The sequence below is a fragment of the Heterodontus francisci genome, unplaced genomic scaffold (assembly GCF_036365525.1).
Source record: "Heterodontus francisci isolate sHetFra1 unplaced genomic scaffold, sHetFra1.hap1 HAP1_SCAFFOLD_62_2, whole genome shotgun sequence".
Lineage (NCBI taxonomy): Eukaryota > Metazoa > Chordata > Chondrichthyes > Heterodontiformes > Heterodontidae > Heterodontus > Heterodontus francisci.
The window spans coordinates 2,502,160-2,526,977 of record NW_027141112.1 but is presented as its reverse complement, the minus strand read 5'-3'; the positions used below and the strand labels follow the sequence as shown (position 1 = coordinate 2,526,977).

General features: G+C 44.5%; 1 protein-coding gene across 1 annotated transcript in view; it reads left to right on the top strand.

Moving 5' to 3' along the window:
* Window positions 1–2,414: 2,414 nt before the first annotated feature.
* Window positions 2,415–24,818, top strand: part of LOC137362129 (soluble scavenger receptor cysteine-rich domain-containing protein SSC5D-like) — a 165,001-nt gene continuing 142,597 nt past the window's right edge. Inside the window, exons 1-3 of the mRNA XM_068026635.1 lie at window positions 2,415–2,510; window positions 2,657–2,770; window positions 3,344–3,616. Coding sequence (XP_067882736.1) covers window positions 2,415–2,510; window positions 2,657–2,770; window positions 3,344–3,616 — 483 coding nt within the window. The remainder of the gene's footprint in view (window positions 2,511–2,656; window positions 2,771–3,343; window positions 3,617–24,818) is intronic.

Genomic DNA, 24,818 nt, shown 5'->3' with positions numbered 1-24,818 from the left:
GAGGGAAGGTCTTACGAGGAAAGGCTGAGGGACTTGAGGTTGTTTTCGTTGGAGAGAAGGAGGAGGAGAGGTGACTTAATAGAGACATATAAGATAATCAGAGGGTTAGATCGGGTGGATAGTGAGCGTCTTTTTCCTCGGATGGTGATGGCAAACACGAGGGGACATAGCTTCAAGTTGAGGGGTGATAGATATAGGACAGATGTGAGAGGTAGTTTCTTTACTCAGAGAGTAGTAAGGGAGTGGAATGCCCTGCCTGCAGCAGTAGTAGATTCGCCAACTTTAAGGGCATTTAAGTGGTCATTGGATAGACACATGGATGAAAATGGAATAGTGTAGGTCAGATGGTTTCACAGCTCGGCGCAACATCGAGGGCCGAAGGGCCTGTACTGCGGTGTAATATTCTAATCAATTGCCACTCAGGCATCTGCCCTCTGCTCACTGACCTACTTTTCCCAGCAATGCTCGGTTTTAAAATTCTCATCCTTGTTTTCAAATCCCTTCCTGGCCTCGCAGCTCCTCTCTTTGCAATCGGCTCCAGTTTGACAGCTCCCAGTTCTGGCTTCTTGAGCATTCCTGATTTCAATTGCGCACCATGGCGGCCGTGCCTTTAGCTGCAAAGGTCACACGCTCCAGAATTGCTTCCTTAATTCTCTCTGCCTGTCAACCTCTCTTCCCTGCTTCAAGATACTCCATAACAAACAAACTCTTTGACTTAGCTTTTGGTCATGTGACCTAATATATTCCTCTGTGCTCTGTGTTAAATTTTCTTTGATATCACTCCTGTACTGCACCTTGGGATGTTGCATTACGTTAATGGCGCAAGATAAATGCAAGTCACTTGCAATTCAAGATAAAGGCAATAGGAGATGACAGTAAATGTCTTACCAAGATAACAGATAAGGGTAACATACATGGACAAGGATCCGATACAGTAATATAACATGGGTATAAATTAATTGTTAATCGTGTGAGTGATCGCCTGTACAACAACGTACACAGCGTTCAAAACATAAAATGGGAACTGGAGAACATAACATGTCAAAGCCAGATATAGTAGGATATATGAAACATTTCTGTTCATTACATTCTGTGTAAGAAGCATGTGTAAACAGATATTCTTTTTTATAGCTTTATTTACCTGTCACAGGCGCATTTAACATGTCTTGTTTTAAAGCTGGTGATGGTGCAATGAGTTGCATTGAGTGATGAGGTGAATGTCTGTTGAAAGTATAATCCTCATATACTGTTGTCGAACAGACCACGTGCAGGTAAGGCTGTCTGACGGTGGAAGCCCATGTACTGGCCGAGTGGAGATTTATTACAATGGGATATGGGGTTCAGTCTGTGTTGATTCCTGGGATCTGGCGGACGCTGACGTGGTTTGCAAACAGCTGGGTTGTGGAAAGGCCTTGGACCTGGCACTTCCGGCATCTTGTGAACGAGGCTCAGGGCCAGTTTGGTTGGATGAACTGAAGTGTTCCAGTAACGAATCATTTCTCTGGGAATGTCCCTCAGCATCGTGGGGTAACCACGACTGTTCTCATAAAGAAGATGTGAGGATCATGTGTTCAGGTAAGGGTGCTTCCATGTGCCCATTTTCCGTAGTGTTGTACACGTGGCTTCACAAGGAAGATATGACATCGAATTACATACAATCGACAGCACAGAATCTGGCCATTCGACCGAACTGGTCAATGTGGTGTTTATGCTGCCCACGCGTATCGCCCCATATCACTGCATCTAACCCTCTTTGCATATCCGCCTACTTCTTTCTTCTTCATGTACCTATACAGCTTTCCCTTAAAGGCATCGACGCTCATCACCTCAACAATTGCATGTCTTCGGAATTCAACATTCAAACCATTCCGAGCTAAAAAAAAATAATTCTCCTGAATTTCTTATTAGATTTGTTCATGATTATCCTATATTTATGATCACTAGCTTCGGTCTCTGTCACTTTATAAGTGATTAGTGCCCCTGTATCCCGAGGTCTCTTTGCTGTTATACATCATTTTAATTCTTATTTTACAAGAAGTACGTTGCCTCTTTATTCTTCCTATCAACACTGACCACCTTAGACTTATCTGTATTCAACTCATTTGGCAATTGTATGCCCATTCGGCCCTTTTACTAACGTCTTCCGTATTTCGTATTTGTTGTTCTTAGTGTTAACTATATCCCCAAAATGCTGTCATCTTAAATTTTGAAAATATGTCTCCCTTGTCTAAGTCCAAATCGTTTATGTAAATATTGAGCAGCAGTGACCCCAGACCTGTGGAACACGACTTCCCACCTTCCGCCATTCTGGGTTACCACATTTAAACCCGACAGTGTGCTTTGTAGCTCGTCTTATACTATTCTTTCACTGATCTCTTGACTTCACATGCTCTGACCCCAGTCATGATCTCACGATGTGGTTCCTTGTCGGCGGCCTTCTGAAAAAAACGTGCATGTTGCATCGACTGCATTATCCCCGTTATCTTTCTGTAACGTCTGAAAACAATTCAGTAACGTTGTTTGTCATTCTGTTGTTCAATCCATGTTGATTATTCTTTAATACATTATGGGCTGCCGGTGTTTTTCTCTCGCTTTTCTTGAATAATTACCGGAAATCAGTGAACACAACTGGTGCAGCATGTGTTGAGCTGTGCAGTATGAAACACAATGCGTTATCAATCCAAACACCTGGATATTAATTGTGTCATTGACAGAGCACAAACAGCTGCGGCTGGTGAATGGGAAGCATCGCTGTGAGGGGAGAGTGGAAGTGTTCTACAATGGCACCTGGGGAACAGTGTGCTCGGATACACTTGATGGACCTGATGCAGAAGTGATCTGCAAACAGTTACAGTGCTGTCCCCTCAGTTCTATCGATTATTACACTCTGTCATTCGGAGAAGGATCTGGATCCATTTGGCTCGATGGGATGGAGTGTATTTCACACGAATCGTTCCTTTGGCAGTGTCAAATAGAACCGTGGGGTAAACACAACTGTGAACACAGGGAGGATGCTGGTGTTATTTGTTCAGGTAATACAACAAACGTCTCAATGTGTGAGTGTCATTTCAAACATTGGTGGCTGATACAGTCAGCATGTTTCTCTTCTCAACAGAAGCAAAAGTAACTAAGGAGCAGCTCCATAGATCAGAGGACTGCATTCGAGAATATGATTGTAAACGTGTACTTTCACCAGGTGCTACTTCCTCTTTATCATAACAAATATCTGACTTGTACTCCTGTCTTTTACTACATCAATAATAATAATTGATTCTCTTTGCCAGATTCTGGACATTGGTTGCGCCTGTTTGGAGGTAACACCAACTGCTCCGGGAGAGTGGAGATATTGTGCAATAACATCTGGGGAACGGTGTGTGATGACTCCTGGGATATGGCCGATGCCAATGTTGTCTGCAGGCAGCTGGGTTGTGGCCACGCTCTATTGGCCCCAGGAGGGGCTCCTTTTACCCAGGGTGACGGTGTTATCTGGCTGGATGAGCTGAAGTGCACCGGAAGCGAATCTTCTCTGGCCGACTGTCCTTCCTCATCGCCAGCTCAATCTGACTGTGATCACAAGGAAGATGCCAGTGTGATTTGTTCCGGTGAGGATGGCAGGGTTTGGAGAGTGGGGTTAAGGTTGTTTTGTTAAATTGACTCGTGACTTCAGGAAATTAAGAACAGTATTCATCGTTGAAATGGAAAGCGCTGAAATTTCATCTTTTTGAACATTTGTACACTATATTCCACAGGACTCGATGTGCCTCCAATTGCTTTCCCGTCCACATCTGCAGGTACTTACCATTATTACTATTCCAGCGAGTGATAGGGTTTGTATTAGTTGAATTGGTATTGTTGTCATTCTCAGAAAATACTATGAGCACGTTCTACTGACTGGATAATTTTTTGCCTCACCGGATATTTCCAATGGTCTGATTGAAATTCTGCTGATCCTAGTTTCTGGCTGTACCTGAACTGTCCTGCACTCATCAGAAACATGGGGGCACTGTCTCTGTAATTTAGACTGGCTCACACTTTCCTCTGGTGCAATGTGCACCACACATAATGGGGAATGTTCAGCCCAACTCATTGCCCGGAAGCAGTGGATATAATTATTAAATACTTCTTGTAAATATTTTATTGTGTAAGATGGACTGTGTCTGTGTTAAAACTTTCTGTATTATTGTCATTAAGAACAGGGATATAAAACTACTTCCATCCTAGTTGCGGGCTGCTTCGGAGTCCTGCTAATCTCTGTGTTGATCTCACTGATAGTGGTTGCACAGAAAAAGTCACTCAGAAGAGGTGAGGTTCATATCTTACCGCGGATCCAACACAAGATCCCAGATATTGTGTCATATCCTTGCAAAACTCTCGTTCATTGCAGCTTTCTATGGACTGCCAACTGGCCTTGTTAGAAATACATTGTACTCGTTTTTGCTGATTTTCTCCATTCAAGGTTCTCCTGAATTAATACAATGTGACATTTGAAATGGAGAGTGATTTGAATTGTCCACATTCACTGTGAGAGTTCAGCTCATAATTCATGAAAGTCTGGAAAATGTACTTATTGTAACAATGGATTCGGACGTTCTATTGACATTTTTGGGCTGTGCATGCGCCTATTTATTTGACTGCAAATCTTCCTTCATCCATTGTGTATCAATTCCAGCCCTTCAGATTCTGGCTCTGGGCATCCAATCTCGAGCTTTCTAACCGGCTCTGTCTGTTAGTTTTACAAGTGATATTTGTATAGGACCTTATGCATTCACCAGCGGTGATTCCAGATTCCAAAACAACGCTTCCACTCATATTTCACCCGTTCAACGATTCCTGATTTACTGTAACAAATGGGACTCTTAATAAATGACACTTTTCATATTAATATAGAGTTCTTGTAGAAATGGCTCGCTCTCTCTTATTAAGAAAGATTCTATATCTGGGACAGCATAGGCCTGTTATCTCAACCAAGGACCCGATCAGAACAGGCTCTGTAACATGACAGTCCGAAAGCTGATAAGATCGAGCCTGGTAACCTCGCTAGACTGGAGGTATTTTACAAACGATCACAAGCAGGAAAACGGGCCAGAGAGTAGTCGAGTTATCCAGCAGAGAAACGCGCCCTTCCGCCCATCGTGTCTGTGCCAGCCATCAAGCACCTATCTATTCTAATCCCATTACTCAGCCCTTGTCCCTTCGCCTTGGATGCCATGGCATTTCAAGTGCTCATCTAAATACCTTAAATGTTGTGAGGGTACTGCCTCTACCATCCCTTCTGGCAGTGTGTTCCAGACTCCAAACATCCACTTTGTGAATATTTTCTTCCTCAATTCTCCTCTCAAACTCCGGCCCCTTACTTTAAATATATTCCCCCTGGTTACTGACCCCGCTGCTAACGGAGCACGTTTCTTCCTTTCTATCATATCAATGCCCTTCATAAATTTGTATGCCTCAATCAGGTCCTCCCTCAGCCTTCTCTGCTCTCAAGAAAACAACCCTAGCCTATCCAGTGTCGCTTCATAATTGAATTGCTCTAGCCCAGGTGTACCCCCTCAGCACTCTGTCCAGTGCACACACATCCTTCCAACAGTGTGGTGCCCAGAACTGTACATAGTACTCCAGTTGTGAGTTAACTATCATTTTATACAGCTCCATCTTAACCTCCCTGCTCTTATATTCTATGCCTCGGCTCATAAATACAAGTATTCCATATGCCTTCCTAACCAACTTATCTCCCTGTTGTGCTGCCTGAACTGATCTATGGGCAAGTACGCCAAGGTCCCTCTGACCCTCTGTACTTCTTAGGGTCCTACCATCCATTCTATATTCCCTTGCCTTGTTAGTACTCCCAAAATGTATCACCTCACACTTCTCAGGATTAAATTGCATTTGCTATTCCCCCTCCCATCTTGCCAGCCCATCTTTATCGTCCTGCAATCTAAAGCTTTCCTCCTCACTGTTTATGACATCAGTAATTTTCGTGTCATCTGCGGACTTACTAACATTACTCCTATATTCACATCTAAATCATTAATGTACATTCCAAACTGTAAGGGTCCCAGAACCGATTCCTGTAGTACACCACTGGTCACTGGCTTCCAATCGCAAAAACAACCGTCGACCATCACCCTCTGCCACCTGCACTAAGCCAACTTTGGATCCAATTTGCTAAATTGCCATGGATCCCACGGGCTCTTACATTCAAAAAGGAAATAGTGAGAGATCAGTGCAAACATGTTCCCGTAAAGTTGAAGCATAGGAGCAACAAGTCCAGGGAACCCTGGATGTCAAGGGATATGGAGGATTAGATAAGGAATAAAAAGGAGGCTTGTGACAGATTCAGAGTGCTGATAACAGCGGCTGCCCTAAAGGAGTATAGAAAGGAGAGGGGTACTTAAAAAAAGACTTCGGAGAGCGAAGAGGGGACATGCACAAACACTGGTGAGCAAGATAAAGGAAACTCCCAAGGCGTTGTTTTAAGTATATCAAGGGAAAGAGGATAACCAGGGGAAGAGTAGGGCCGAAGTAGCCATCAGTGTGTGGAGACAGAGGACATAGATTAAGTTTTTGATGATTACTTTTCATCTGTGTTCACCATGGAGACGGACGATGTAGGAGTAGAGACCAGGGAGGGGGATGGTGATATGCTTGAACAAATTAACATTGAAAGTTAGGATGTATTAGATGGTTTAGTGGGCTTAAAATGGATAAATCCTCAGGCCCAGATGAGATGAGCCACAGGCTGTTATCTGAGACAAGGGAGGAGATAGCAGGGGCTTTGACACATATTTTCAAATCCTGTCTGGTCACAGGAGATGTACCAGAGGACTGAGAACAGTGAATGTGGTACCATTATTCACGAGGGGTAGCAGGGCTAAACCAGGTAATTACAGGCTGGTGAATCTAACATCAGTGGCAGGGAAACTATTGGAAAAAAAATCCGAGGAACAAGATTAATCTCCACTTGGAGAGGCAGGCATTAATAGGGGCCAGTCAGCATGGCTTTGTCAGGGGTAGATCGTTTCTAACAAACTTGATTGAATTTGTCCCCAGTCTGCTGCAGGTAAATATATGAGTATGCAGAAAGATTGATACATAGACATATACGAAAATAAGCACAACAAAACTACTCTGCATTCACAATTCCTGGCTTTGTCTCTTTACTATCACCATCTCTGTGATTTGGATGTGTTCGCAGATAATTTACTGTTAAACGCTCGTGGGTTGTAACTAAACTTTAATCATTCCCACCCTCCATCTGACAGGTTCTGTCACGAGTGGCAAGGGTTCACCGGCTGGTTTGTACCATGCAATTTATGAAGAGATTGAGAATATTCCACCTGGCAAGGATTCCTATCAGATCAGGCGTTCAGGTCTGTGTTTTATATTTCATACCGAATTTTCACGAGGCAAATGTCACTTCCGCTTAAATACTTCATTTTAATGGTCAGTTTACTGACTGAACACTGTCAGAAATCCGCTCACTATCACCATGTGAAGGAGTCCTATCACAGTGCGAGTGTGTCTATATCTGTGTGTACAGTAAGATGAGCAATGGGTTTGGGAAGATTCCCACACGTCACTACTGCTTAAAGAACGTGATTGCTGTTTCTTTGTAACTATCATGTCATTTTATTCCATTTAAACTGGACCATAAATAGTCACTGCTCTCAGAAGGAGACAGTCAGATTATCTCAGATATTATTTCCCTGGGTGACTGGATCAGAAATACGTTCCCATCAGGAACTTCTTACCCGAAATCGGTGGTTTCCACAAAAATCTTATTCTAACGCTTTGTATGCTGAAGTTAAAATGAAATCTACAAATTCCACTTCATGATAGTGGAGCAACAACACTACCAAATCGATGAAAGCTTTGTCCTGCGATATATTTGGAGCGCGATTTAACCATTCAGTAAAATTTCTGAGGTAACAACAAAACACACAAAGACGATTTCCCTGGCAGATAAGGTGAAGGCGAATTATAAACGATTCTATAAGTATATTAAGAGGAAATGGGTAGCTGGGGAGAGATTAGGTCCCTTTCAGGATCGGTGCGGTAATCTGTGTGTGGAGCCACGGGAAATGGGCGAGGTCTTAAAGGAATACTTTTCGTCTGTATTTAACGTGCAGAAGGTCACGGAAGCTAGCGAGTTCAAGGGAAGGGACAGCGATCTCCTGACGTATAGCAACATTACAAGAGAGGAGGTGTTGGAGGTTTTGAAGCGCATGAAGGTGGATAAATCTCCAGGGCCTGACCAGGTGTATACTGGGATGCTATGGGAGGCAAGAGAGGAGATTTCTGGGGCCTTGGCAGAGATTTTTGCATCATTGTTAGCCACAGGTGAAGTACCGGAAGACTGGAGGATAGCTAATGTTGTGCCTTTATTTAAGTAGGGAAGCAGGGAGAAGCCAGCGAACTACAGGCTGGTGAGCCTTACATCATTGGTGGGGAAGTTATTCGCAGGGATTCTGAAAGACAGGATTTATATGCATCTGGAAAGGCAAGATCTGATTAGGATAGTCAGCATGGCTTTGTGCGAGGGAAATCATGTCTCACGAATTTGATTGAGTTTTTTGAGTAGGTGACCAAAAGGATTAGCGAGGGTCGGGCGGTGGACGTTGTGTACTTGGACTTTAGCAAGGCGTTTGACAAGACCCCGCATGGTAGGTTGTTCGGGAAGGTTCGAACACATGGGATCCAGTGTGAGGTAGCCAATTGGATACTAAATTGGCTGGCTGATAGGAGGCAGAGGGTAGTGGTGGAGGGTTGTTAAAGAACAAAAGAACAAAGATAATTACAGCACAGGAACAGGCCCTTCGTCCCGCCAAGCCTGCGCCGATCCAGATCCTCTATCTAAACATGTCGCCTATTTTCCAAGGGTCTGTATCTCTTTGCTTCCTGCCCATTCATGTATCTGCCCAGATACATCGTAAAAGACGCTATTGTGCCCGCCTCTACCACCTCCGCTGGCAACGCGTTCCAGGCACCCACCACCCTCTGTGTAAAGAACTTTCCACGCATATCCCCCTTAAACCTTGCCCCTCTCACTTTGAACTCGTGACCGCTAGTAATTGAATCCCCCACTCTGGGAAAAAGCTACTTGCTATCCACCCTGTCTATACCTCTCATCATTTTGTACACCTCAATCAGGTGCCCCTCAACCTCCGTCTTTCTAATGAAAATAAGCCGAATCTACTCAACCTCTCTTCAGAGCTAGCGCCCTCCATACCAAGCAACATCCTGGTGAACCTCCTCTGCACCCTCTCCAAAGCATCTACATCCTTTTGGTAATGATAATGTTCTTCGGATTGGAGGCTGGTGATCAGTGGTGTGCCGCAGGTATCGGTGCTGAGCCCTCTGTTGTTTGTCATATATATTAATGACTTGGATGAGAAGTAGGGGACATGATTAGTAAGTTTGCAGATGACACCAAGATTGCAGGTGTAGTGGACAGTGAAGAAGGTTGTCTAAGGTTACAACAGGATGCAGATCAACTGAAAAGTGGGCAAGGGATTGGAAAATGGAATTTAACGCAGGCGAGTGCGAAGTAATGCATTCTGGGATGTTAAACCAGGGCAGGACATATACAATGAATGGCAGGGCACTGGGGAGTGTTGCTGAGCAGAGAGACCTTGGTGTGCAAGTACATAGCTCCCTGAAAGTGGCAACACTGGTAGACAGGGTGGGGAACAAGGCGTATGGAGTGCTTGCCTTCATTGGCTGAGGCAGTGAGTACAAGAGTTGGGACGTAATGTTACACTTGTACATACCATTGGTTAGGCTGCACTAGGTGTACGGTTTGCAATTCTTTTCGCTACATGACAGGAAAGATGTGCTAAAGTTAGAGAGCGTGCAGAAAGGATTCACCAGGATGTTACCTGGTTTGGAGGGCTTGATTTCTGAAGAGAGATTGGATAGGCTGGTTCTGTTTTCCCTGAAGCGAAGAAGGCTGAGAGGGGACATGATAGAGGTAAATAAAATTATGAGAGGCATAGATAGGGTAGGTAGCCAGAGTCTGTTTCCCATGGTCGGGGTGACTAAAACTAGAGGACATAACTTTAAGGTGAGAGGGAGGGTGTTTAAAGGGGATCAAAGGGGTAAATTTTTCACACGAAGAATAGTGGGTATCTGGAATGAGCTGCCAGAGGAGATGGTGGAGGCACGAACAGTATCAACATTTAAGAGGCATCTGGAGAGGTACTTGAAAGAGCAGGGCATCGAGGGATATGGAACTAATGCAGGCAGGTGGGATTCGTATAGATAGGCATTATGGTCGGCATGACGCGGAGGGCCAAGTGACCTGTTTCTATGCTGTACGACTCGATGACTCGAAGATCAAATCCGTTATTAGTCTCCTTGCACTCTTTTCTGCCCCATTGTCCGGGGTGGGTTTCGGTTTTGGAACCAATGCGCCGTTTGAGATTCTGAAAGGGAAAGAGACAGGGACAGAGTGGAGGGATTCTGGGTTAAGAAACTGTGCTAACTGACTATGTTTTACACTATTGTCTCTGCTCTAATGTCTGAAATCTGACCCACCAGCTGTACTGTGTATTGTGTTAACTGCTCGCTATATGAGCCAACATTTATGGTCCATCTCTAGTTGCACTTGAACCACTGCAATCCCTATGATGAATGTTTCACAATCGTGTCAGATACAAAGTCCCAGGACATTGTCACCAGATGATGACGGTATTATGCTATTTATTCGAACGTTCCAATCAATCTCTCCAATAACCATCCATGTTTGTGTTTAACAGTTTCTGATTCCATTGAGTCCCTCAATCAGATTGAATATTACACCAGTCACAGTTTGGGTGACACGGATCCTGGATAAGAAAATCCTGAAAGGATCTCCTCCAGTCTTCAGGGTGGGTGCAATTTCACTTGTCACCATCACGTTTTTTAATCCATCACGCTGTCTGCTATCTAAAATTAACAACTAAATATAAAATAACTTAATCACCGTAAAATGATGCTGCTGAAGATATGGAGCATTGCTGAGTGATATTAGTTAAAAAAATGGAGAAATAATTTGGATTTCTACAAAATCATCCCGATTGCACCCAGTAGTATAATGGAATGAACTTTTCAGTTCATGATGTTTTCTGACACTGTTGTTTGGGCGGTGATGTGTGAAATGTGTGTGCATGTTGGATGGGTGATTCAATGGGATACATGTGACATTAAAACGGAGGGCAGAATTTTGTCACACAGTGACCACAGACAGGCGGGGGGGGGGGGTTTGGGGGACGGAGGGAGGGGCGGGGGAAATGCCACTGGATAGCGGTGCAAAGGAAGCTCGACATCCTCACACTGTTAGGTGATATTCCCAGAGTCGGCAGAGCTGGTGGGTGGAGGCTGCACTTTAAGGCGTTGGACTGGTAACTGAGCCTACAAAACAGGAAATTTATGGCAATTTTCCAAGCTATTCAAAATTTAGAAAAGGATGGGCGAGAACAACAGTTTTCAGCGACTCGCCTTCTACAAGAAGGGGGAAGGTCAGAGGAAGGCCAGTTTTGGGTGTGAAAGCATTGTGGCACTGGAGGTAGGGTGAGAGATACTGTGTCGCGGTATTGGCAATCTGGAGGCTGGCCAATCTTGGCGATCAAAACATAGGTATTCAGGATGAGCGTCCTCTCTGACTTGGAACTTAGATACACCAAGTAAAAATAATGGAGGCCTTGAGAAGTGAGTGTAGCAATTTACAATAGGTGTCAGCCACTCCGGTTTTGAGGCCTCCCATTGTGGAGGAGAATCAGAGATGGAGAGAGCTGCAGTCCCCGGGAGTTGGTCTGCAGCACCCAGACAGGGACAAGAATCGTGAGGCTGGAAGAGAGTGTGGATGAACAGGGTGCACAGTAGCACGCAAGCAGCTTCTGAGTGCAGAATACGCTACCCACCAGAGTGGGCTTACCATCATTGGCTCTGCTTCCTGCAAATTTCGGAGCAGCAGTGTCACTGAAGATCGTGCCTTTCCAGGGAGGCGGTTACTGATCTCTGCACTATGATTGAAGAGGATCTGAATCAATGAGTAGGGGCACCCCGTCTCCAATTTCATTTTCATATTTGTGTCACTTAAGGTTGTCAGCTTGCTGTGAGGCACGGCACGCACCTTGCCACACTACATTAGGGCATTGATCCTATTCCTGCACTGAAGCCTCTTGTATGGGAGCACCTCACGGCTGCTCACATCCTCCTCAATCGCCTGCCATGCCCTCCGTGCCTGCCTAGCAGGCTTCCTCCACCCCTCCCGAAGGAAAAGTGCTTCCATCCTTGCACTTGTTGCCTGGTGGAGCACTTGAAGGGGGGCATGAGGAAACCTGGGAGCCACCCTCGCTCTGGCTGCTGCCATCTGCCAAACACTCCAGTTGACAGTCTTCCCACCAGATGTCCTACAGTGCTTCTGCCTTTCATCGATTGCGGGCTGCCTTTTCAATATAGCATGGGCCAAAGGAGACTCAACTACTGTGACATGACATGGTCCTACCATTCGCTAACCTCTAATCTCACTACAGCTGAAGATCACAATCTACCCTGCCAGCCCGGGTAGATTGACGTCTAATAATATCATTCTAAGTATTTCGTCTTATCATTTGACATCTGTGAGTATCATTATTTCCTGTCAGGTCTGGTTCCGGGTGATTATGCTGATGTTCTGACTGCAGCCATTGACACTCAGGATAGTCACTTGTTGCTGGCCAGTGGTCCTGATGATCTCTTCACACTGACAAGTGCCGGCGGTGATCTCTCCACTCTCGGTGAGTTAAACTCTCACAGTCACCAGCTGTCTGTCACTGCATTGAATTTCTTTCCAATTTGTGTTGCCACAGACCGCTTTTAGTCCAATCATTAATCCATAATCTTTCTCTCCACAGTATACAGCTCTCAGACCCACACTGAACCCGCTTTCAGTCCAATCATTAACCCATAATCTTTCTCTCCACAGTATACAGCTCTCAGACCCGCACTGAACCCGCTTTTAGTCCAATCATTAATCCATAATCTTTCTCTCCACAGTATACAGCTCTCAGACCCGCACTTACCCGCTTTTAGTCCAATCATTAGTGCATAATCTTTCTCTCCACAGTATACAGCTCTCAGACCCGCACTGAACCCGCTTTTAGTCCAATCATTAGTGCATAATCTTTCTCTCCACAGTAGATAGCTCTCAGACCCACACTGAACCCGCTTTCAGTCCAATCATTAATCCATAATCTTTTTCTCCACAGTATACAGCTCTCAGACCCACACTGAACCCGCTTTCAGTCCAATCATTAATCCATAATCTTTCTCTCCACAGTATACAGCTCTCAGACCCACACTGAACCCGCTTTCAATCCAGTCATTAACCCATAAACTTTCTCTCTACATTATACAGCTCTCAGACCCGCACTGAACCCGCTTTCAGTCCAATCATTAATCCATCATCTTTCTCTCCACAGTATACAGCTCTCAGACACACTCTGAACCCGCTTTCAGTCCAATCATTAATCCATAATCTTTCTCTCCACAGTATGCAGCTCTTATGTCAGCTATGTTCCACCTATCAGTCCAATCATTAATCCATAATCTTTCTCTCCACAGTATACAGCTCTCAGACCCGCACTGAACCCGCTTTTAGTCCAATCATTAGTGCATAATCTTTCTCTCCACAGTATACAGCTCTCAGACCCACACTGAACCCGCTTTTAGTCCAATCATTAATCCATAATCTTTCTCTCTGCAGTGCACAACTCTCAGACCCGCACTGATCCGGCTTTGCTGCTTCCCTCTCTTCCTGAAAACAATGATGATGCTCACTGTGAAGCGTTTGCAACAGCAGACATTCCATCAACGATGGGCAGTGACTGTGTAATTCAGCAACTTACATCTCCATCAACCCGGTAAGAGCAATGCTTTATTATTTGTTCCATATTTTCATGTTTTATTTAGAGAAACAGCGCTGAAACAGGCCCTTCTGCCCACCGAGTCTGTGCTGACGATTTATACTAATCCTACACTAATTCCATATTCCTCCCACATCCCTACCTGTTCCTACATTTCCCGACCACCTGCCTAGACTGGGGGCAATATGTAATGGCCAATGTGCCTGTCAACCTGCAAGTCTTTGGCATGTGGGAGCAAACTGGAGCACCCGGAGGAAACCCACGCAGACACAGGGAGAACTTACAAACTCCACACAGGCATTACCCAGAATTGAACCCAGGTCGCTGGAGCTGTGAGGCTGCGGTGCTAACCACTGCGCCACAGTGCCACCCTAACACTGACACTGACACTGTGTCAGCACAGTGCTGACACTGTGCAGTCCCGGCTGTTTCCGATATTAATATGATAATTACTGGTGTTTTCAAGGGTCAGCGATTCTAAAGTATCAGCGAGAACATTTTCTGCACTTACTAAAGAAATAGGAGGCTTATTGAAGCAGAAATATTCTGAGGAGATCTTATACTGTATTGATGTATTTGTTTGATGGCTAACATTGCTGTAGCCCTCTCAAGTCGTTTATCTTATCCTTTCAGGTAAACACCAGCCTTAAATCCAGTATATGATGTCTGGAGGTGGGGCACAGACTGGTGGAAAATATTCTGTGTTAAATTTGAGAGAATGGCATGAACTATCCCAACAATGTGAGCATGATGAATGTGCTTTGCTTTACCATATAAACATCACTTTATTTTAATGAACCATCACTTTACTTTGTGATGAAATAACTAGATTTGGCTTTTCTCTATATTTTGCCTGAATGTGCGTGTTTTCTGTTTAATTAAAATACCAAAAAAAATTGATTTCGGATCATTTCTCTGTCTTTACAAATACTGAGATATATTACTCTACATGTAATTACCAACACTGTCACAGAGATTAAAACCATTGCTTAATAATAAAAAGTTTGTACAAAGTTCGTTTTGTAACCGCTTAACTTTTCCATATCCTATTAAAGAAGGTTTAGAAGACGTCAGGCAATCAATAAACGGTCTGTCTCTTACATCTGCATTTCTTGGAACTGCTTCCTCCACCGCCATCTACTCAATGTGGACAAATTACTGCAGTTTATAATGTAAGTGCTGATGTACAATGGAAATAAATTTAAATAATAATAATAAGACATGTATTCAATCTTTTAGTTGGAATTTGTGACTTTATCAATATTAATGCCGATATTAATGTTCATGCATTAAATGCACACCAATTCCTAGATACAATATATTGTTTTACTGCGCTACACTATCCCTGAGGATTCCAGAGTATGTCGGAAGAGCAGGAGAATCTGATCAGAAATTAATGCGTTTTTGCACTTTAATTCTAAATATTCCATTTATTCATCAGCAGAGCGCAATTGTTACTCAGTCGGGAGAACGACTGCACCGTGCAGTATTCTCCCACAGATTGTCACTTTTATTCCATTGCTGCACCTACTGAAACACCAGTATACACCAGCAGAGGGCGACCATTATTAGAATTGAAAACAGATAATACTCGAAACACTGAGCAGGTCAGGAATCAACTGTGGAGACAGAAACCGAACTAGCTTTGCATCTTAATGCCATTTCTTCAGAATTATATAATGGTAGAGATTAACTACTTTTAGTAAATGGCGAGCCAGGGAAAGGGGCATTCAAAGAGCAAAATAGTTAAGGTTTGTGTTGAGATGGAAGCAGGTGTGATTAAACGGATTCCGCCACCTTGACTGTCTCTGATCTATGCCCCTTTGATCTGCAACACTTCATTCTCTCAAATCTGACATTGTCATTAAACCTGCTGACAATGGAGTCGTTGTTGTTGTTTGCTGAAAAGAACCTTGGGGAGCCTAAACTCTAAATCTCTGACATATCTTCGGAGTTCCTCCAGGACCATAACCACACCAGCGAACATCAAGTCATCCATTCCCATACTATCATTGCACATGGAGACCGGACATCCGTGAGAAGGGCAGCGGCGGTGGGAGATAAAAAGCGGAAGCAGAGAGCTCCTTCTACCTCTCTCCACCTGTCAGAGCCGAGCTGTGACATCTCAGGAAAACAGTTAGGTTATTGCTGGGTATCTCGTCCGTGTCTCTGTTGATTAGCCAAGTGGTTTAAATCAAGAGACGTGATTACAGATGAAGAGTACATTTAAGAAATTCACTTTTAAAATATTTAACATCCCAATTAATTAATTAAATAGAATACAAATGGCTGGGCAGGCAATGTGCTGCTGTTGCAGCTGTACTATGTGGGAACTAGTGGAAGCTGGTGCGATCCACGGTGACAACATCTGCAGCAAGTGTTAGCTGCTCGAGGTACTTCCGACTCAGATTTGATGAGCTGGAGTCCGAGCTGCGGACAGTGCGACACATCAGGGAGGGGCAGAGTTACCTGGACACAGTATTTCAGGAGACAGTCACACCCTTAGATTAATTAAATCAAACTTGGACCATGGTCAGGGACACGAGGGTGTGACTGCGATTGAGGAAGGGATGGTGATCCCGAATTTAGCTTTGGAGGAAACTCAGCCAGTCCCCTGAGTCAATAGGTATGAGGTTTTTGCTCCCGGTGTGGACGAGGGTACAGACCGCAGGGAGAATGAATGAGCTGAGCACATCACAGTGGTGCAGAGTGCCATTCAAGTGAGGGGTGAGAAAAGACATATAGCAGTAATAGGGGATAGCATTGTTAGAGGAATAGGTACGGTTCTCTGCAGCCACGAAACATGGAAATAATTGTTTATGACATTTAAATCAATAATAAAGAAATTATTATGCGTTGCTATTCCAAGTACTCAAAAGGAAATCTATCTGAGTTTAAATGGGTATAAACATACATCATTTTCAAAAACGTTGATGGAAATACCGTCCAGGCGGTTGCTGAGTACTGAGGAAAAACCTTTTTTTTAAGATAAATAAATGGAAGATATTGTCAACTGACGACACCATTATTTGAATTTGGGAAACTTAGATTATTTAAAAATCTGTATAATTTGGTGCATTTCCTATCAGCAGTAAAGGGGTATCTGAGGTAAATAATAAGCAAGCGTGCATAATCTGCTGTTTTAATTGTATGTAATTACATGATAATAGATTCAGAATTCACAGCACTCCTGTGAAAGGATAATGACTGTCATCGAGTGAGGTGATCAGGAGGTGTGGTGACAGTCTTCAATCTGAGGAGTGTCAATGAAGTTTTAACAGATAATAGCATTCTTCATCATCAGTAGTCATTTGGGGTTATGATATTTTAGAAGGTAAGACAATGTAAAATTTGTGCAGATCGCACCACTCATGAGCTAGAGAACGGAAAGAGCGTTCAACAACAAAAATGAGATTAAGGAGGTTGATTTTGTCCTTTGGGGAATTGGAGGTTCTTGGAATGGTGTCTTAAATTGACTAACTTTACTTAATCTTAATAATAATTCATGAGTGGACTCATTAAGAAAGGAATTAGTCAACTTCATACCTTATGAATGATAGCGTGATCAGTAAATGGTTTGTAACGTTTCCTTGGATACACAATTAAACAACCATCTACAATATAAATGTGCTAAGGTGGGGTAAAATCAGTTGAACTGCATTTATCTTTAACTAGGCAACAATTGTGTAGCAACTTGCAATAAGTCATTTGAGTTATACGAGAATCCAGTTTCTGTTTTAACCTAACTTATATCAAGCTAATAGAAGAGAAAATATTTGAGTATGTTCACTGGGATTTAGAAGTGCAACAACAGCTGAGACAAAGACAAAGGAATGATTATTCGAAGAATCAAATGAATAAACAGACAAAACATTGTAAGGCATGGAATCAAAGGAAATTTGATTCTTGAAACAAAAACAAATCACTTTAATTATTGTATTGGACGCGTTCAGGAAGCGTCTCCAGCTGCAGCTACTCGAAATCCGCGTTTTGGATGTGGAGCAGCGGCTGGGGACAATGTGGAGCATCCGCCAGGCTGAGATCATCGTGGATAGCACGGACAGGGATGTGGTCACACCGCAGGTAAAGACTGCTCATGCAGAAAGGAAATGGGTAACCTCCAGGCAGAGTAGAAGAACTAGGCAGGTAGTGCAGGAGTCCCCTTGGTCCATCTCCATATCTATATTCCGCTTTGGACACTGTTGGGGGAGAGAGCTCCTCAGGGAACACGGCAAAAGCCAAGTCTGTGGCACCACGGGTGGCTCTGCTGCGCAGGAGGGAAGGAAAAGGAGTGGGGAACTATTGTAATAGGGGATTCTATCATAAGGGGTACAGGTAGGCCTTAATTGGCCGCAAACGTGCTTCCAGGATGGTATGTTGCCTGCCTGGAATTGGGTCAAGGTTATCATGGAACAGTTCCAGGACATTCTGAAAGGGGAGGGTGAACATTCAGAGGTCGTGGTACACATTGGTACCAACGACATAGGTTGAAAGAGGGGTGGGCTCCTGCAACAAGTGTTTAGGGTGCTAGATAAAAGATTAAAAAGCAAGACTTCAAACGTTCTAATCTCTGGATTACTCCCGGTGCAACGCGATAGTGAGCAGAGGGATGGAAAGATAGAGCAGATGAATTTCTGGCTGAGGAGATGGTGCAGGAGGGAGGGCTTTCGTTTCCTGGATCACTGAGTCTGTTTCCGGCAAAGGTGGGACCTGTGAGGCTGATAAACTAAGGGCGCTGATTTGCACATGGGAATATATTATTGCTAGCGCTGTAGTTCTGAGGTTAGCTTCCTCTCTGTCTCCACATTCTTTCCCTGTGTCTCGATCTCCCTCCAAGCTTTCTCTTCTCTGACTCTGTTTCACACTCGCCTTCTCCATTTTAACTTTTAATAAATAAATAATAAACAGGCCATACGCAGCAATGTGATTTGTCGTTATTTGAAATGGTGAGGCAGATTCAGCAGCTTGTTCCCAGTTTGAAGAGGGAGTTTCGCCCTTTTTGGGGAATGAAATCTGGCTATTATCACATTGCTGCTGGTGGGATCTTGCTGTGCATTAAGTGCCCTGCAGCATTTCCTACATGACAAGCATGAGGACACTTTAAAATACAGCTTCCTGATTGTCTGAGTGTGGATTTCTCTGTGTTTTTACAAGAATTTTACAATAATTACAAGAGCTGAATGTGAAGCTGTATAAAGGCTCATTATAAGTTTAAAGATGGAGTTTACCATTTTCTGACTGTGATGGGATATCTGGCTGTTATCACATTGTGGGACCTGCTGTGCATACATTCCCTGCATCAATTCTTACATTACCACACTGAGGCAGAAACAGATGGAGAGAAAAAGAGGGAGAGTGAGAAACAGCTGGAGGTGGCAGGTTAAACACAAACAGAGAGAGACATGCGGAGTGTGGGTGAGGGAGGGAAGGCAGCGAAAGATGAAGAAAGACAGAGAGTGAGAGAGAGAGAGAGAGCGAGAGAGAAAGAAATCAACACTCAAAACCTTGGTAACTGAATTTTGCAACGTCACATTTGCTGGGATCTTGCTGTGCACAGCTTGCTGGCAGAATTCCCTGCATTGCAACAGTGACTGCATTGTCGAAGTGAATTCATTGTGTATAAAACTCCCCTGAAAGCCTGGAATTAAAGTCCTTCGTTTGAAGCCGGTATAATTCCCCAATCATGCCAGTGTTTTGGGCAGTGCCGTGAAATTGAGGGTGAAATGAAATGTGCAGCAGCCATTTGAATTGACTGTGAGGCTCTGAGAGTGGATTTCTCTGTCTCTCTCTCTCTCTCGCTCGCTCGTTCCCATCTGTCTCTCTGAATGTGTGTAACAGGAGGGAGAGAGACACAGGAGAGTGAGGGACACATGGAGGGAATCAAAGGGGGAGAGAGGGGTAGTAATCACGCTGCTGCTTGTGGGATCTTGCTGTGCACCAATGGCCTGCAGCATTTGCAACATTGCAGCAGTGATGGCCACTTTGAAAATTAATTCATTTGATTGTCAAATGCTTCCGTGAATCAGCAATGAAATGGCTGAAATGTGAAGGTTTGCAAAGGGTTGTTCTCATTCCCAAATAATGCTGGTGTTTTTCGGCTGTGGGTTGAATTTGACAGTGAAATGGAACGCCTGCGGGCCATTTGATTTTCAGGGATGGGAATGTGCAATTCTCCCTCTATCCTTCTGCAGGAGAGGGGATGGGGGTCGCCAGTGTTTGTGTGTTTTTACAATGAGGCAGAAACTGATGCAGAGAGACACACTGAGAAATAGAGAGAGAGAGGGGAGAGCAGGAAATGACAGAGTAAACACATCCACACTTCCCAGACTCTGTGTCGGGGGATGTGTTTCTCAGATGGGGAGGTCACTGAGAGTTTGATTTATGTCAGTGAGTGAGAGAAAGAGCCCTGGGCTCTTGTTGTGCTTTACTTCTGTTCACAAATGTTTTGCTTTGTTTGAATCAATTTTATTTCTCTTATTCCCAAGGAGAATCTTTCGGAAGCTGCAGCTGTGATGATGCAGAGGGAGAATCTTTTACCCTCGTGGAATTCTCAGACAAAAGCTTTAACCAGAGCGAAAAACAATAATGAATATACATGTGTCATTGTCAAATTCATTTCTAGATACGGAAAAGAAGACTACGCGTTTTCGGAGCTGATAGAAAAAGAAACTGCTGGAGATGTTCAGTATTTCCAACACCGTTTTCATTCCAGATTTCCAGCATCCGCAGTCTTTTGATTTTGTGTTTTCGGGGGTCTGTGGATTTTCTACCACAAGGGAGGGTGTTCCGAAGGAAATAGTTAAAAAGCGCTGCTCCAGAACAGTCAATGTATTCCCGTAGATTTCCCTCTCACCATCTCTTGCTGCAACTTGTTCCCTGCATCTTCCTCCTTGTTCCGAGTTCTGTTTCTTCACATCTTTAAATCCCTATATCTCTCAGCATCTTTTCTATCTCTGTCTCTCTCGACTCTCACAAGTTTCCATTTTCACTCTCTTTTTGCGACTCTCTGCATCTTTATCTGTCTCTCTCTCTCAGTCCATTTCTTCTCTCACTCTCTTCCAAATCCCTGATTTTTTCCATCTGTGCGCTTGCTTTCCTGCAAGGTTATCTCTGCATTTTCCCGGCCCCCTATCCCGGGACGCCCCTCTCTTTTCTGTAAACACATCTCTGCCCCTCCACCTCTCTCTTTGTCTGGAATCTTTCTCAATATCTACAACTCTCTGCATTTGTCTCCATTTCTCTCTCTCTCGCGCTGTCTCTGATCTTCTCGGTATTGCTAACCCTCGTTCTCAGTTTCTCTCTCACTGGTTTCTGACTCCCTGCATCTCATTCTCCGTCTCCCCTTCCATTTATTTTTCTCTCTCTGTGTTTTGTCCTCATCCCGGATTCTGTTTTCTGTGTCTCGGTCCCTCTGTCTGGGGGTGGATTTAAACTCGCTGCATTGGTATTCGACAGGGTTATTGTGAACCGGGATCCTGCTTTCCACCTCTCCCCAGATTTGCTCCCATTGAAGAAAAACAGAGGAAAGATGCTGAACGGGCAGCCGATTCACAACGATCCTCCTCTCCTCCACCCTGGTTTGCACCATCGACCAGCTCAGTGTTTCTATGCTTCACTGTGAATCTGCTCCCATACTATTTCTGCCTGTGGCTCAATGGAGGAAGGGACAAATCAGTCATGATCCAACATGGGTTTGACAGGATTAAAGGAATGAATGGCCTCCTCCCGTCCCTATCCAAGTCAGTGTGTGCGTTTGTGTGCGTCTCCCTCTGTTTGATTTCCTGAAGCCGATGGGGAGATCAGGTGAAACACCTTTCTGCAGAGAGGGATGTGTCTGGGGCTGGGATCTTCCTGTGCGTTGAAGGCTCAGAATTCCAGTTAGCCTCTGGAGGTCGTTGCTCTGCGCCCGGCCCAGGAAAGTGATGGAGGTTGGAATAACAAAGGTGGGAGGGGATGGCTGTTCACGGGGGAAATGATATAGATTGGGAATTTGCCGAGTGGGGTCTTTTACAGGACAGGGAGTCTATTTAGAAAGGGGGAAGTGTTTATAGTGGGGGCAGGGGGGAGAATTAGAGGGTAATAATCACAGAGGGAATGAGTTATGTTCGAAATGGGAGGGGGAGGATTGCACAGGTTTAAAATGGAAAGGGCAGTGGGGATTCTCCAGGTTTAAAATTGGTCGGGGCAGTGTGGATTCTCCAGGTTTAAAATGGGAGGGGTCAGTGGGGATTCTCCAGGTTTAAAATGGGAGGGGGCAGTGGGGATTCTCCAGGTTTAAAATGGGAGGGGGCAGTGGGGATTCTCCAGGTTTAAAATGGGAGGGGACAGTTAGGATTCTCCAGGTATAAAATGAGAGGTGGCAGTGGGGATTCTCCAGGTTTAAAATGGGAGGGGTTAGTGGAGATTCTCCTGGTTTAAAAAGGGAGGGGGCAGTGTGAATTACCCAGGTTTAAAATGGGAGGGGACAGTGAGGATTCTCCAGGTATTACATGGCAGGGTGCAGTGGGGATTCTCCAGGTTTAAAATGAGAGGGGGCAGTGGGAATTCCCCAGGTTTAAAATGGGAGGGGACAGTGGGGATTCCCCAGGTATTACATGGGAGGGTGCAGTGGGGATTCTCCAGGTATAAAAAGGGAGGGGACAGTGGTGATTCTCCAGGTTTAAAATGGAAGGGGGGAGTGGGGTTTCGCCAGATTTAAAATGGGATTGTGCAGTGGGGATTCTCCAGGTTTGAAATGGGAGGGGGCAGTGGGGATTCTCTAGGTTTAAAATGGGAGCAGCAATGCGGATTATCCAGTCCGTTCATAAGGGGGGTTTTATATGTGGACTGTTCACAGCGTGGATGGTGGTTAATTACTTGGGGTGCAGTTCGCAGGAGGGTTATTAGATGGTGGTCTGTTCCTGGGGGTATATAGATGGGGGGCTGATCCCAGGAGGGGTATTAGATGGGGGTCTGTTCTTGGGGGTATATAGATTGTGGGGGTCTGGTTACAGGAGGGGTATTAGATGGGGGTCTGTTTTTGGGGGTAATTAGATGGGGGTCTGGTCACAGAAGGGGTAATTAAATGGGAGACTGTTCGCAGGAGGGGTATTTAAATGGGAGTCTGTTCCTGGTAGTACTTAGATTGGGGTCTGGTCACAGTCAGGGTTCTTAGATGGAAGTCTGCACAGAGGGTGTATTTCGATGGAAGTCTGTTCCTGGAGGTATTTAGATGGGAGTATGTTCACAGAAGGGGTGTTTAGAGGGTCGCCTGTTCCTGGGGGTATTTAGATGGGAGTCTGTTCACAGAGGGTATTTAGAGGGGGGGCTGCTCCAGGGGGTATTTAGATGGGAGTCTGTTCACAGGAGGGGTATTTAGATCAGGGTCTGTTCACATGAAGCGTATTGGATGGGAGTCGTCACAGGAGGTGATTTTAGATGGGAGTCTGTTCACAGGAAGTGTATTAGATTGGGGTCAGATAACATGGGGATTTCAGATAGGGGTCTGTAGACCAGGGGTATTTATATGGTGGGGGGCGGCCTCATCACGGGCGTGAATAAATTACAGGGGAGATATCAGTTGTGGGGGGATATAAACATTGTGGGGAATATAAATTGCGGGGGAGATAAAAATTGCGGGGGAGATATAAATTGTTGGGAGATATAAATTGCGGGGGGGGGCATAAATTGCGGGGGCAGGATAAGTTGCGGGGAGGGGTGTTAGGGTTCGGAAAAGAAAGAGAAAATGAAAGTCAGAAATAGAGATAAAGAAAGACAAAGGACAGAAAGAGACAAAGAAAGAGGGAGAAAAAGAAAGAGAGGCAAGACAGAAAGAGACAGAGAAACAGAAAAGATAGGGAAAGTCAGACAAACAGAAAAGAAAAAGCCAGAAATAGAGAAAAGACAGAAAGTTAGAGATAGAGAGAGAGAGATAGATAGATAGAGAGAGATAGAGAGAGAGAGAGAGAGAGAGAGAGAGAGAGAGAGAGAGAGAGAGAGAGAGAGAGAGAGAGAGAGAGAGAGAGAGAGAGAGAGAGAGAGAGAGAGAGAGAGAGAATCAGAAGGAGGGAGATAGGCAGAGACAGATAATAAAATGTGATACTCACTTTCCCATACGGTCTGCGTTCCATCGTTGGTCTCCAGCACCTGCCGTTCATCAGCTCGTCCATGGGGAAAAGATCCTGGAGAGAGGCATTGTGGTGGGAACTGGAGAAAAGGGTTAGGACTGGGACAGAGAAAGGGGGATTCAGACTAGACAGTCTCTCTCTCACTTTCACAAACCAGCTGCATGGAAAGAAAGAATGGAGGCTGATGTTGTCCAAATATATCCCAGAACCTTTCACTCAAAACAGCCCGTCCACCAAAAATACAGCTCATCAAAGCAGCTCTCAACTTCCTCCATCTGTACACTGCCTCCCAGGTATGGGACAGTCGAAGGTGAGTCTCGGTGTAAACAGGGAAAGGGGGAGAGAGGGATATTCCAGCCATATCCCAAATGGACCATTCCAGACAGAAACCTGTCTGTCTCTCTCTCTCTTTCCCTCCACCAAGAACCTCTTTAACAGAGCAGAAAAGCTGCTGTCAATTAAAACCTGGAGGTCCCGGTTTGGATAACAATAATTGCATTGAATGTCTTTCACTATAAACCTCCAGTTAACAGAACGTTCAGAAAATGATTGTAAATGTCTCAATGCAGTTACCGTGAAATTCTGGCAGTGAGATTTTGCTGTAGAGGCCAGTTTGTCCACAATATAAACAGGCAGTTTTTATTCGGATTTTCAATGTCACTGTGTGATAAAAACTGAAACTAGAGCCAGGTTAATGAAGTAGCCAAGAGAACTTTCACATCAGGTGACATTTCACACAGCAGTTCTGACCGATATTTACAGTTATATTCGGTAATAATTCTTTGTTTGCTGCTGCTGCTGTATTTGTGCATTAGTCTGTAATCAA